The sequence below is a fragment of the Gopherus flavomarginatus genome, unplaced genomic scaffold (genome assembly GCF_025201925.1).
Source record: "Gopherus flavomarginatus isolate rGopFla2 unplaced genomic scaffold, rGopFla2.mat.asm mat_scaffold_43_arrow_ctg1, whole genome shotgun sequence".
In the NCBI taxonomy this organism is placed as follows: Eukaryota; Metazoa; Chordata; order Testudines; family Testudinidae; genus Gopherus; species Gopherus flavomarginatus.
Genome location: NW_026115085.1, coordinates 2889598 through 2901793, shown reverse-complemented (window position 1 = coordinate 2901793; position 12196 = coordinate 2889598). Strand labels below are relative to the sequence as shown.

General features: G+C 47.6%; 2 protein-coding genes across 2 annotated transcripts in view; one reads left to right on the top strand and one right to left on the bottom strand.

Moving 5' to 3' along the window:
* The window catches only part of LOC127042431 (zinc finger protein 560-like), an 816513-nt gene that overhangs the window by 463282 nt on the left and 341035 nt on the right, over positions 1-12196 (top strand). The gene's annotated exons all lie outside the window — the stretch shown is intronic.
* Positions 5984-10400, bottom strand: LOC127042429 (zinc finger protein 707-like). The gene is made up of 3 exons (XM_050935884.1): positions 10337-10400; positions 8435-8517; positions 5984-6161 (listed from the first exon to the last, which is right to left on the bottom strand). Exons 1-3 carry the CDS (start codon positions 10368-10370, stop codon positions 5994-5996), a joined length of 285 nt encoding a protein of 94 aa, XP_050791841.1. The 5' UTR covers positions 10371-10400; the 3' UTR covers positions 5984-5993.

The following is a 12196-nucleotide window of genomic DNA, read 5'->3' as shown; positions in this document are numbered from 1 at the left end:
CCCGCTGCCTGAAGCCAGCCAGTCCCACACTCCTTTGTCTCCAGCCCTGCCAACCCATGCAGCACCCTCCCTGTGGCCCTGCCTGAAGCCAGCCAGCCCACCCCACACCTCTTGTCTCCAGCCTGCCCCACACCCCTTGCCCAGCCTGCAGCCAGACCCTACCTCTCGCATCCTCCCCCTCCCCCACCTCCAGTCAGCCCCATGTTCACTGGTGCCCTGCAGTTCCGAGGGAAGTAACCCTGCACACCTGCTTCAATGAGATGGGCAGGGAGCAGCTGGGACCCACACATGTGCACCCTAGCACACCCTAAGGGAGTGGCAGAGCTCATTTCTAGTTCAGACCCATCTTTTTAAAAAAGAACTTTTAGGTAGGGTTAACATACATCTGTACTTTCCCGGACATGTCAGGCTTTTTGGTTCTTAAATCGCCATCTGGGAGGAAAATACGGACGTATGGTAACCCTACTGGTACAAAAAATACATACTGTGGCAGAACTTTTTATAGGGAACCGGTTGTTAAGAACTGAAAGGCTTTTTTTTCCCCAGTCATCCCTGCGGGGCCCCGCACTTCCTAAAGCCGGCCTGCCAGCCACGGCCGGGATTCAAAGGGCTCTGGGCTGCTCGCAGAGATTCCCGGCCGCAGCTGAGGTTTAAAGGTCTCAGGTCTCCCCACCGCCACGGGCAGCCCAGAGCCCTTTGAATCCCGGCAGCAGCTGAGATTTAAAGGGCTCAGGGATCCCTGTGGCTGCAGGCAGCACAGAGCCCTTTGAATCCTGGCGGCAGCTCCAGGGGATGGAGTGAGGCTGGGATTTCAAGGGCTCAGGCTCCCCTCAGCAGCAGGAGCTCTGGGACCTTTAAATCCCTGCCCCAGCCCTGAAAAGCTCCGGGTTCCCCCAGTCGTCAGAGCCCCAGGCCCTTTAATTTGACCCTGAGGGCTCCCAGCCACCTCTTTGGCTGGGAGTCCCTGGTTGATTTAACATCAAGTAACACCTCCCCACCACCAACCTTCCTTTTTGACCCACAGCTGTTTTGGTGGGGCGGCGCTGGGGAAGGAGGGTTTGTTTCTGCAGGGCTGGGCGGGGTGTTTCCGCCAGGCTGGGAGGTCCTGAGTGGGGGGTGTTTCCGCAGGGCCGGGGGGTTTCGGTCCTCAGCTGTTTTCTTTGGAGTATTGTGGCCCTCGCTGTTTTACTCAAAGTACTGTACAGGAACTTTTCAGGGGGATTAAGGCAAAATGCCACATTTATTAGTAATACAGGTATCAATTAATACTCTATGATATGCACATGAGATATATATCACAGTCATGCATTCACGCGCACACACAGACATAAACACACTCCGTCTTGCTGTTGTTACCAACTAGTTGCTCCCCTTAACTGCACTGGCCAGGTGAGTTAGATGGGGGAGGGGTGGAGCCGGACTTCTACCTATCCAAATCGATGGTCCGATGGTGACAAGACGAGATCCGGGGTCCTTCTGCAAGACACCTCGCATTTATAGCAGCTTCCCTCTTATGCAAATCTAGACCAGATTCAAAATCTGGGTCTGGGTCCGTTGGTCTTTGTGCTGCTTTTCTCTGGGTGTTGTCCCAATGCTGCTCAAAGAGGGTGTTTTCTAAAGAAGGTGCTTGCTTCTAATCCCTGAGGCCATCAATATGTCTGCTCTTCTTTATTGGGCCCACTTGACAAGTTGTATTGTCCTTTGCTCTGGCTCCCATTCCCTCTTCAACTGTTGTAGCTGTCTGGAGGTGGGTGTCTTCCAAGCCTCACTCATTCACACCTCATTCAGTCAATAGAGCAATTGATTACAGAGTGCGGGGGAAGATCTTATTCTACTTCTAGCAAAAAGGCACATGTTTTCTTTTACTTTAACTATACTATCCTTAGGGGCTATAACATTTGATACAAAGTTTTCTACCAATTCTCTATATAGGGATCTAATACAAAGTTGTATGAAAATAGAGAGGCACAATGCCAAGTCATATGAATTACAAAATAACATCATGCCGGATGCAATGTCATAAAGATAAAGATACTTAATACAAAATAACACAATGCAAGGTTATAAAGATTTATAGAGATAGTTAATACAGAGATTTCTCTACATCACCACTTTACGAGTTGTGCAGGCCTGCTGATGGCATTCGCGGGGCTTCTTGCTCGTGTGGATTCTCTGATGCTGAATAAGGTGAGAGCTGCGATTGAAGGTTTTCCCGCACTCACTGCATTCATAGGACCCCTCCTGTGTGTGGATTCTCTGATGCCGAATAAGGTGTGAGCTGCGACTGAAAGTTTTCCCGCACTCACTGCAGTCAGGAGGGAGAGGATAGCTCAGTGGTTTGAGCATTGGCCTACTAAAACCAGGGTTGTAAGTTCAATCCTTGAGGGAACCGTTTGGGAATTGGTTCTGCTTTGAGCAGGGGGTTGGACTAGATGATCGCTTGAGGTCCTTTCCAACCATTATAATCTAGGATTCTATGATAGGGCCTCTCCCCTGTGTGGATTCTCTGATGTTGAGAAAGGCCTGATCTGTAAGTGGTTTTTCCCACACTCAGCACATGTATTTTTTTTGCTTTTCCCTGCAGATTTCCTGCTGTATTCTGGTTTCCTTAAGGCCCTTCTGAGTTCCCTGACAGGAAATAAATTTATCCATTTTCTCCCCTGGCTGGTTTCCCTGCTCTTTTTCTGGTCTGTGCTGAACCTCACACATCATTGCATCACCTGCTGTGATAGAGACAGAAACCTCAAACAGGGATGGAAAGGGGAAGGCCAAACCAAAACAAGTGCTGGAGAGAGGACAAATAAAAATCAGGAACTCAGCTCCCCGCAACAGGAGAGAGGAGGGGATCAATTCAGCCTTCACATCCCATCCAACTTCACAGGGGGAAGGGAGAAATCTACTGCCCGGTGTCTGCTAGCATCTATAGGAAGCCTTGAGCTATATTTACCCTGCGGATGCGACCCCTGCTATGGACAATAATGAACTGAGAGACTTCCCAAGAGCTTTGTAGGGCATCCTAGATGTTTCCTTCAGGCACTTACAGATTCTGAGTTGGTTTAATGTTTCCTCATCTGTGCGGGGAGATCTCAGGATCTCTCTTTCCTCTGAACCCTGGAGCTCTGGGACCCATGGCTCTTCCCCTTGTTCCAGCTGGGAGATCATATCACGTTGGAAAACCAGAAACTCCGCTCAGATGAAAGAAAAAAAAGGAGTTCAGTTGATTTCATACAACTTGATCATCAAAAACATTCTGTTAATTTATCTTCAGTGCTTAGTGTGACCTAGTGTGCCTGGGGCAGTCCTCACTGAAAATGCCAAGGTCAGAGCAGGCTGAAAAAGGGAGAGCAGATGCTCCCCATACTGGTGGTTAACACTGAAGTTAAACTCACTGACCAGTCACAAACTGTGCTTCTGATCCCACACACTGGTTAACGAGACTCTGAAAAAAGAAATCACACGGCCCCCTTTATTGCATGACAGTTCTCTGACTCCTAATCAGGAACTAGGTCCCGTACAGTGAGAGGTTATTTAAAAACTCTGCTCACTGTGATACAGCATGGCCAGAGGGCAGCAGGAGAGTGATCCTAATTGGATCCAGGAAGTGGGTGGGTAGAAGGTTAGCCACATTACCCAGGTTTGGATCTCATCCAAAATACCATGCTGCCAGCCAATCCTTTAGCAATTAAACTAAATGTTTAGAAGAAAGAACAAATGAAAGAATGAAGTTAAATTCCATCCTTCCAGACAATTCTTTAGCATCTAAACTAAAGGTTTAAAAGAAAGAAAGACAGAAAGAATTTAAATGGAAAAGCAGTCAGATACATTCCAAAATGGATATATCAGGTTCTTAGCAGTATTGGTGAGTTGCTGGCTTGAAAGTCTGTCTGGAACGTATCCACAGCTTGGATGGGTCATTCAGTCCTTTGTTCCAGGGTTCAGTTTGTAGAGAAGTTGCTCCAGAGGTAGGAAGGGGGATTGAAGACAAGATGGAGATGATGCAGCTGCGCTTTATATTCCTTTTGCCATGTGGCTTGTACTTCCTGTGTCCCAAACACAAGCTTCACAGCACATGGCATGGAAAAGCTTTGGAGGTTTCATTACACAGGCAAACCCCGGCATGTCTTGCTGACTCAATAGGTGTATCCCCTTGGTCCATAGGTTCATTGTACAGCTGATGACCCTCAATGGGCCATCAAACATGCTAGGCAATGTTGATGCCAATATGTCTGGGGGTGTCACCCAGAAAAACTGCACAAGTCTGGAAATACAGATATACCTTACATATCTGTAACTCACAATACAAAGGTGATAGAAACATAGAAACAAAATTATCATACTTGGCAAATCATAACATTTTCACTGACACTTTACATGGCATACCTAGCATGATTCATTGCAATTTTATCAGATTATATTATTTTATTATTAATACCAAAGTGTCTCACAATTTCATGCAGTCTCACACTTGCTAAACTAGTGAATTCCCAGGACCAGTTCCCCAGGTCCTTGAAGATGCCAAACATTGTGCTTATGAGGGATTGAAATACCCACATATCTGCTGGGAACACACACACAGACACTGTGTCAATCTGTACCCCTGTGTTCACTCTTCTAGAAAATTATGATCAATTTTGTACCCAGTATGGCTTGTGAGGTATCATTAGAAAACACATAACCTACTGAATATTATCCTCCTGTTAAAATGTGTAGTAACACTGTATGGAAAATTGTGAGATTTTACAGTATGATATTACTGAAAAAGTTACAGTTCTGGGGAACACCCACAGACCAGTTCCTCAGAGACAGCAAGGCAAACAGCTGGTCAAACAGCCATTCTCCTGCAGGGGGAAGGTGTGAAGACATTAAGGGCTGGTCTACACTACGGGGGGAAATCGATCTTAGATACGCAAATTCAGCTACGTGAATAACGTAACTGAAGTCGAATATCTAAGATCGGATTACTCACCCATCCTCACCACGCGGAATCGATGTCCGCGGCTCCCCCTGTCAAATCAGCAACTCCGTTGGGGTTGGTGTTGTTCCGGAATCGATATAAGCGCGCTCGGGGATCGATATATGGCGTCTAGATGAGACGCCATATATCGATCCCCGAGCAATCGATTTTAACCCGCCGATACGGTGGGTAGTCTAGATGTAGCCTTACATTCCATCACAGGGACCTATTGAGGCTGTTGTGGAAAACGACCACAGGATTAATATTTGAATCAGCTCAGCCTGAGGCTCTTTTCTTGGTTACAAGCACGCAGGGGGCGACAGCTATTGGAATACTGTTCCTGAGCTAAAAATCACACAAGCCTTTTACAGCTTAAAACCACAAACAATGACACATACGTTGCACGTTAATTTCCTTATTTGGAATATACTTGCAAAATATGATGCAGGTCAAAAGCAAGCTGAACAATCAGTTTTCCATATTTGGCCTTTCCTGTTATTTTTATTACACCTGGTGATATGGGAGCAAGACTCTCCATGTCTCAAGAAATGTCACTACCAACCTAGGCCATTTTCACATGCTGGGGTGCAATCCAGATCGGCGAGGAGTTGTGTCATCTGTAATCCTGGGTGAGATTCAGTGTTCTGCTGCTGGAGCTCCCCTGTCTGGATACTCCCAGCCAGCGTTCAAGGACGCACTGAGTGTCTGTATGATAAGTAACCCTGGACTGGCAGCTCTGACTCCAGCCGCCTGCTTGTTACACCCCAAGCACATTCTGGTTTGGGTAGAGAAGGCTCAGGGTTTGAGAGAAGGCTGGGGGTAGGAAGCTTCTGTTCATTATGCTGGACCTAACCCCAGTTTTACTTGAGTAAAGAGGAGATATTTGACATTGTGTGATGCTGCTCCTGTGCTCTGTTCCCAAAGTGTTCTGCAGCAGAGGAGGGTCTCTAGTAGTATGTATGTTACTGGCCTATTGGGGTGATGCTGAAACAGGACAGGGTACAGATGGCATTGTGGGGGTGGCATGAACCTTCACTCTTCATTTCCCCTTCCAAGAACAGAAGGGACAGGAATCCTTACCCAGCAAGACCATCGTCTCATAGTTCCCCTGCATGACATCTCTGTAGAGGGCTCTCTGAGTGGGGTCCAGCAGAGTCCCCTCTTCCCTGGAGAAATACACAACCACCTCCTCGAAGGTCACCGGCCCCTGAAAGAGCAGGAGTCCAATACTCAGTACCTGCTGACCCACTCACAACCCCACTATTCACGGAACAGCAGCACCAGGGAAATGGAAGCTCCGGGAGGCACATGTTAACAGAGTCCCACCCCACCTTGCTTACAGCAGCCAGGAGGCATCAGAGGGTAGAAAGAGAGAACCTTTGTGTCTCCCATCTGACAGACAGAAGCAGGGTCTTCACATTTATCACATAGCTACTAGCCAGAGCTTAATATAGGAGATGGGGCTGTCTCTGGACCCTGATAGTGGCTCCCTGGTAGGAATCCAAGCATTCTCCAAATAAAATATATGGAAGAAAGGGGAAGTCAATCATAAAGAATAGAAGTTAGAAGGTCAGAATTGTAGTGCCCATTAACAAAGGTTTAGAGAAAATAGAGCCTATCAAACTAACGGGATATCCTTATTGGATGAGATCAAAAGTTTGGTTGCAGCTAATAGTATTGGTGTAATATACCTAAACTTCCGTAAGGGACATGACTTGATTAGCACAATATTTTTACTAAAAAAAACTAGAATGATACAAAATAAACACGACATACATTAAATAGATTAAAAACTCTGATAGTAAATGGGGAACCATGATCGAGTGGATTTCTTTCTAGCAGGTTCCTGCAGGGATTGGTTCTTGGCCCTGTGCTATTTAACATTCTTATCCATGACTTAGAAGAGAGTACAAAATCATCACTGATAAAGTTTACAGTTGCCACAAAGATTGGGGTTGGTGGTAATTAATGAAATGTCAGTAGATTCAGGCTCCATCGCTGAGAGTCTGGGAAGTTGTCCCAGCCCTGGCTGGAGGGTTATTTCCTGTTCCACAAAGAGGGGAAGTTCCATTCCCAACTCCTGTGCCTTGAAATTAGGACCTATCTGACACTACACCCCCATATTCATCATAGTGGTATGATTATAATATGATTAGGACATAATTATGATCTATTTTGTAGAAGATGCATCATGTGTGGTGTCACTGGAAAAGTTCTGATTTGCTGAATATGATTATCCTATTTGTGTGCACATATCATGTTCGTATCTGAAGTTATGGATATTGACTCTGTATCTGTATTTCAAATGTGCTTACTCTGGGTAACACCCACAATGAGCCTTTCAGGTACAACAATGAAGAAGCCAGACAGTGCTGATGGCTCAACAAAGACAATGGACTGTGGAAGAGCTTAGCCTTCCTGTGAATGTTTCAGCCAGCCTATGAGTCGTGGCTACTATGACTCAGCAGGGCCTGTGACCAGACCACATGACACTAAACTCCATTTTAGTACCTGTATTTTTCCACAAACTGGACTAGGAACTGAGTTTGGAACAAAAGGTTCCCACCATATGGAAAAGCTACATAAGGTGGGTGTGACATCATCTCTTGGCCTCATTCTCCACACAAGAGAACTTCTGGAAACACCTGAGAAACAAAAACGGATGTAGGGGAAGTGCTGCTCCCAGGATCAAGAGATTTCTAGCTTGTGTATGGAAACTTGGGGGACTGCTTTTATCATCAGTCAGGGTGAGAAATTGCTAATTCAAATTCTATCCATCTAGTATGTTAGGCTTAGTCTGAGTTTTGGTTATTTGCTAAATAATCTGCTTTGATCTGTTTGTTATCACTTATAATCACTTAATCTATCTTTCTGCAGTTAATAAACTTGTTTGATGCTTTATCTTAACCAGCGTATTTTGAGTGAAGTATCTGAGGAAAATCTCAGCTTGTTGTGCACATCTGTCCCATATCGAGGGGAAGGGGAACTACATTAATGAGCTTGTATTATAGAGATCCCTGTGCACTATAAGATGGTATCATTCTGGATTTATACTACAGCAAGTGTGCAAGGTTGGGGAGTGGGAAATTGGCTCTTGTCTTCTATCTGTCCTTGAGTGGCTTAGGTAACGCACTCAGGTAGCTTAGTTGGATGCATGGCGCCACCTGCTGTTGTGTTGGGTGATAACAGGCCCTGGAGAGGCTGGCGAAATCTCCAGCAAAGCAGTGTGAGAAGGGCCAGCCCAGCGTGAGGGTTAGAGGACACAGCAGTTCCCAGAAGCTCCACAAACTGCCTCCTGGGGGTGACAACCCATCACGCCCTACACTACACAAGTCTCAGCAGGTTTGTCACATGCTGTCCCCTCCCTTTCTCCACCCGAGATATTTCCTGCTTCCCACCACCTCTAGCAATTCCCACCCTCTTATGCATTTACTGCTCCTCAACCTCCAAGCAGAGCCCGCCACCCTGATAATCTCTTACCTGAGCCAGCTCCATTGCAGCCATTTCCTTGCCCCTGGGAGGACGAGATGATCTGCAGCGAAACATGGATGTTATTCTCTTGCCTGCCGGGGTGAAAAGGGCAAGGTGTGAGAATTCAGACTAGGCTTTTGTCCATTCCACAAGCCGATTCCCCCCAGCTTTTCCCCTGCTAATGCACATTCTAGGTTCTGGCACACTGTGAAGCACAGAGTGACCTTATTCCAGTACAGGCCTAGCCCCCTCCCACCAGGGTGTAACCCTCTGACACATGGGGAAACCCTCCCAGTAACAGTCTCTCTCTTACACGTATCAAGTTTGCGGACAACACCAAGCTGGGTGGGGTTGTTAGTGCTTTGGAGGGTTGGATTAAAATTCAAAATGATCTGGACAAACGGGAGAAATGATCTGAAGTAAATAGGATCAAATTCAGTAGAGACAAGTGCAAAGTACTCCACGTTGGAAGGAACAATCGGAGGCCAGAGAAGAGCAGAAACAAAGGAGTCACTTTGGGGGATTCTCCCTGTCATTGTCCCCAAGGCAGCTGTCTCAGGTGTACAAAGGTGTTTCATGTTCCAGCCTTTATACAGTCTCTCCTGGGAGTGCCCCTTTCATGGACTGGGCCTAGTTTTAGTTGTTGGTAGTTAACAAGCTTGGTTTATTGTTCATCTAACCAGTATGTGTGGATTGAAGTGTGTTGGAAACTCTGTTTGGGATAACAAGCTGGTGCATGTCATTTTCCGCTGATGAAATGACAGACTTCATATGAGCTTGGGTCGTTCAGTAGCGTGCTGGACAGTGCAAGATGCACATTTCTGGGGGAAAGTTGGGCACTTGAGAATTTGCTGGTTTTCTCCTGAGGTGTAATTCATGAGTGGCTGTCTAGCAGCACTCAATACTGTGTAGCTGGGAGTGAGTTACATGCTGGAGACTGTGTTAATTGGCCAAGAGGGGCTGTTCTCGCGGGAAAACAGTGGAAAAGGCACCCCATGCTGGAGGACTGAGGTACAGCTATTTAACAGTCCAGATTGTACTCTGGGTAACATCACAGACACTCATTATGACAGAGCCTCTTACAACACAGAGAAAGTAAATCCATGTCCCAGAAATCGAAGACTCCAGACAGAGGGCAAGTGTCCCTGGCACTGCTTCTTGCTGACAGAGAGGTTCAGAGACAGTGCGAGAATCCTGGGGAAGCTGGGAACAGGAAGCATGGGCTGGCGGGGTTCGGTGGAGAAAGGGAACAGGAAGGGCAGGGATATTACTGAATCCAGGATCTCAGCAGTACTAGATGACAGGATAGCACATAGTGCAGCCCATTGGAAAACACAATCCCAACTATACATACAAAATGATGGGGTCTAAATTAGTTGTTTCCACTCAAGAGAGTGATCTTGGAGTCACTGTGGATAGTTCTCTGAAAACATCCACTCAATGTGCAGCAGCAGTGAAAAAAAGTGAACAATGTAGGAAATAATTAAGAAAGTGATAGATATGACAGAATATCTCATAGATCATATTTGTAAAAACAGCAAATAAATCCATGATACACCCACATCTTGAATATTGCATGCACATGTCACCCCATCTCAAAAATAGAAATATTGGAATTGGAAAAGGTTCAGAAAAGGGCAAGAAAAATGATTAGGGGTATGGGACAGTTATGCCAGACCTAACCCCCAGTTTCACTTGAGCAAACAGGAGATATTTGACACTGTGCAATACGGCTCCTGTGCTCTGTTCCCAAAGTGTTCTGCAGCAGAGGAGGGTCTCTGGTATTATGTGTGTCACTGGCCTATTGGGGTGATGCTGAAACAGGACAGGGTACAGATGGCATTGTGGGGGTGGCGTGAACCTTCACTCTTCATTTCCCCTTCCAAGAACAGAAGGGACAGGAACCCTTACCCAGCGAGGTCACAGTCTCATAGTTCTCCTGCATGACATCCCAGTAGAGGGCTCTCTGAGTGGGGTCCAGCAGAGCCCACTCTTCCCTGGTGAAATACATAGCCATCTCCTTGAAGGTCACCAGCCCCTGAAAGAGTAAGAGTCCAACACTAAGGACTTGCTGCCCCACTATTTGTGGCAGAGAAGAGTGAATCAAATGGAAGCTCTGGGTGGATCATAGTCAGGAGAGTCCCACCTCAACCTGGCTCAGAGTATCCAGCAAATGCCAGGGTGAGGGGATGAAGAGAGAGCCCCTTATCTCTCCCAGCATATCCATCACCCCCCTACTAGCCACTGACTGATACAGGAGATGGAGCCCCTAGCAGGGTCCAGGGAGAGCTCGCTGGTAGGATGCCCAACACCCTCCTCATTGTGAGGAGCGGGATAGGAAGGGAGAGGCAGCTCCAATAAGCCTGACTCATGGGTGTCCCCTTTATATCTCACAGCAGCTGATGGTTAATGAGGTCAGGCTCCAGCACTAGGAGTCTGGTCAGTTTGACTAGCTCCATGTAGGTGGGTTATTTTCTCTCTTCACAAATTAGGGCATTTCCACCTCCAAACCTCCTGGGTCTGTTCCTAGAATCTAGGCCACTTAGTAAATAACTCCCAGCAGGTCTGCCACACCCTGGCCTCCTCCTTTCCCCACGCTGTGAATTTCCTGCCCCGCTCCAACCTCCAAATCAGACTCTGCAAACCTTCCCACCTCTGGTGTATTTGCTCTCCCTTTCCTCCAGCAGGAACCCACCAGCAACCCCCCGATAATCTCTACCTGGACTGACTCCACTGCAGCCATTTCTCTTCCCTGTCCCACGCCAGGCTGGGATGAGCTGGAGCAAAACATTCTGCAGCCTGTCTGGGGGAGAAGGGCAGTTGTGGGCGTTTCAGAACCGGTTTTAGTTAATTTCACATCACAATTCCCCCAGGCCCTTTCCCTGCAGACAGACACCCTAGATTCTGTCACGCTGGGAAATGCTCAGTCTGTTTATTACAATTTAGACCTGGCCCCTCCTGCCAGGCTAAGTCCACAGACACATTTTTAACCTGCCTTCTCTCTCCCCTCACCCCTTCTCTGAACACAAGGCTAGATAAGAGCAGAACCAAAGGAGTCACTGTGGGGGATTCCCTCAGACTCTGACCCCACGGCAGCCACACCCCAGCAGGGGGAATATGGAGTCAGGAACTGGCTTTTGCTCTGTCTGATCCTTGTTTTGTTCACTGGAAAGTGGTTCTGCCCCAGGATGCAGCAATACATGTGTCTGGGTGGACTAGAGAGCTGGAAATCTCTCCCCCACATTCATTTCTCCCACTGCCCCTTTCAGCCTCTCCTTCCCCTGTCCTCTCTCCCTGCCCCTCTGGCTGGGACAGTCCCATTCCTGGGGGCTTTGCTCTCCCATGGCTGGATTTCCTCCTGGCAACCGCTAATGGGAGGAGAAATGAGGTGGTGTTGTTTGTGCAGAGTCACTTTCTTGCCAGACCCTAGGACATTCCCTGAGGTCTTTCAGTTACCTGGAGACTCTGGCTCAGAATTTAGTAGTAACAGGGCCCAGGACTGCCCTAGGGGGCTAGGACCAGCTGCAGAAAGTCATCCCCTGGGCCGGGCAGAGAAGAAGCTTTAATTAAGGTCACTTCCCAGCACAGAGCCCCACTGGGGGAGCAGCAGCTGCCAAGCCTGGTCTCCCAGATCACAATGGAGGCTGCAGCATCTGACCCAGGAAGCTGAACCCCAATATCCTGAGCAGAGAGGGACGGAGTGTATGAGCAGCTTCCCTCCTTTAGCTCTCTGGGGAGAGCAGCTAATGGGACCCCTCCTCACAGGGCGAA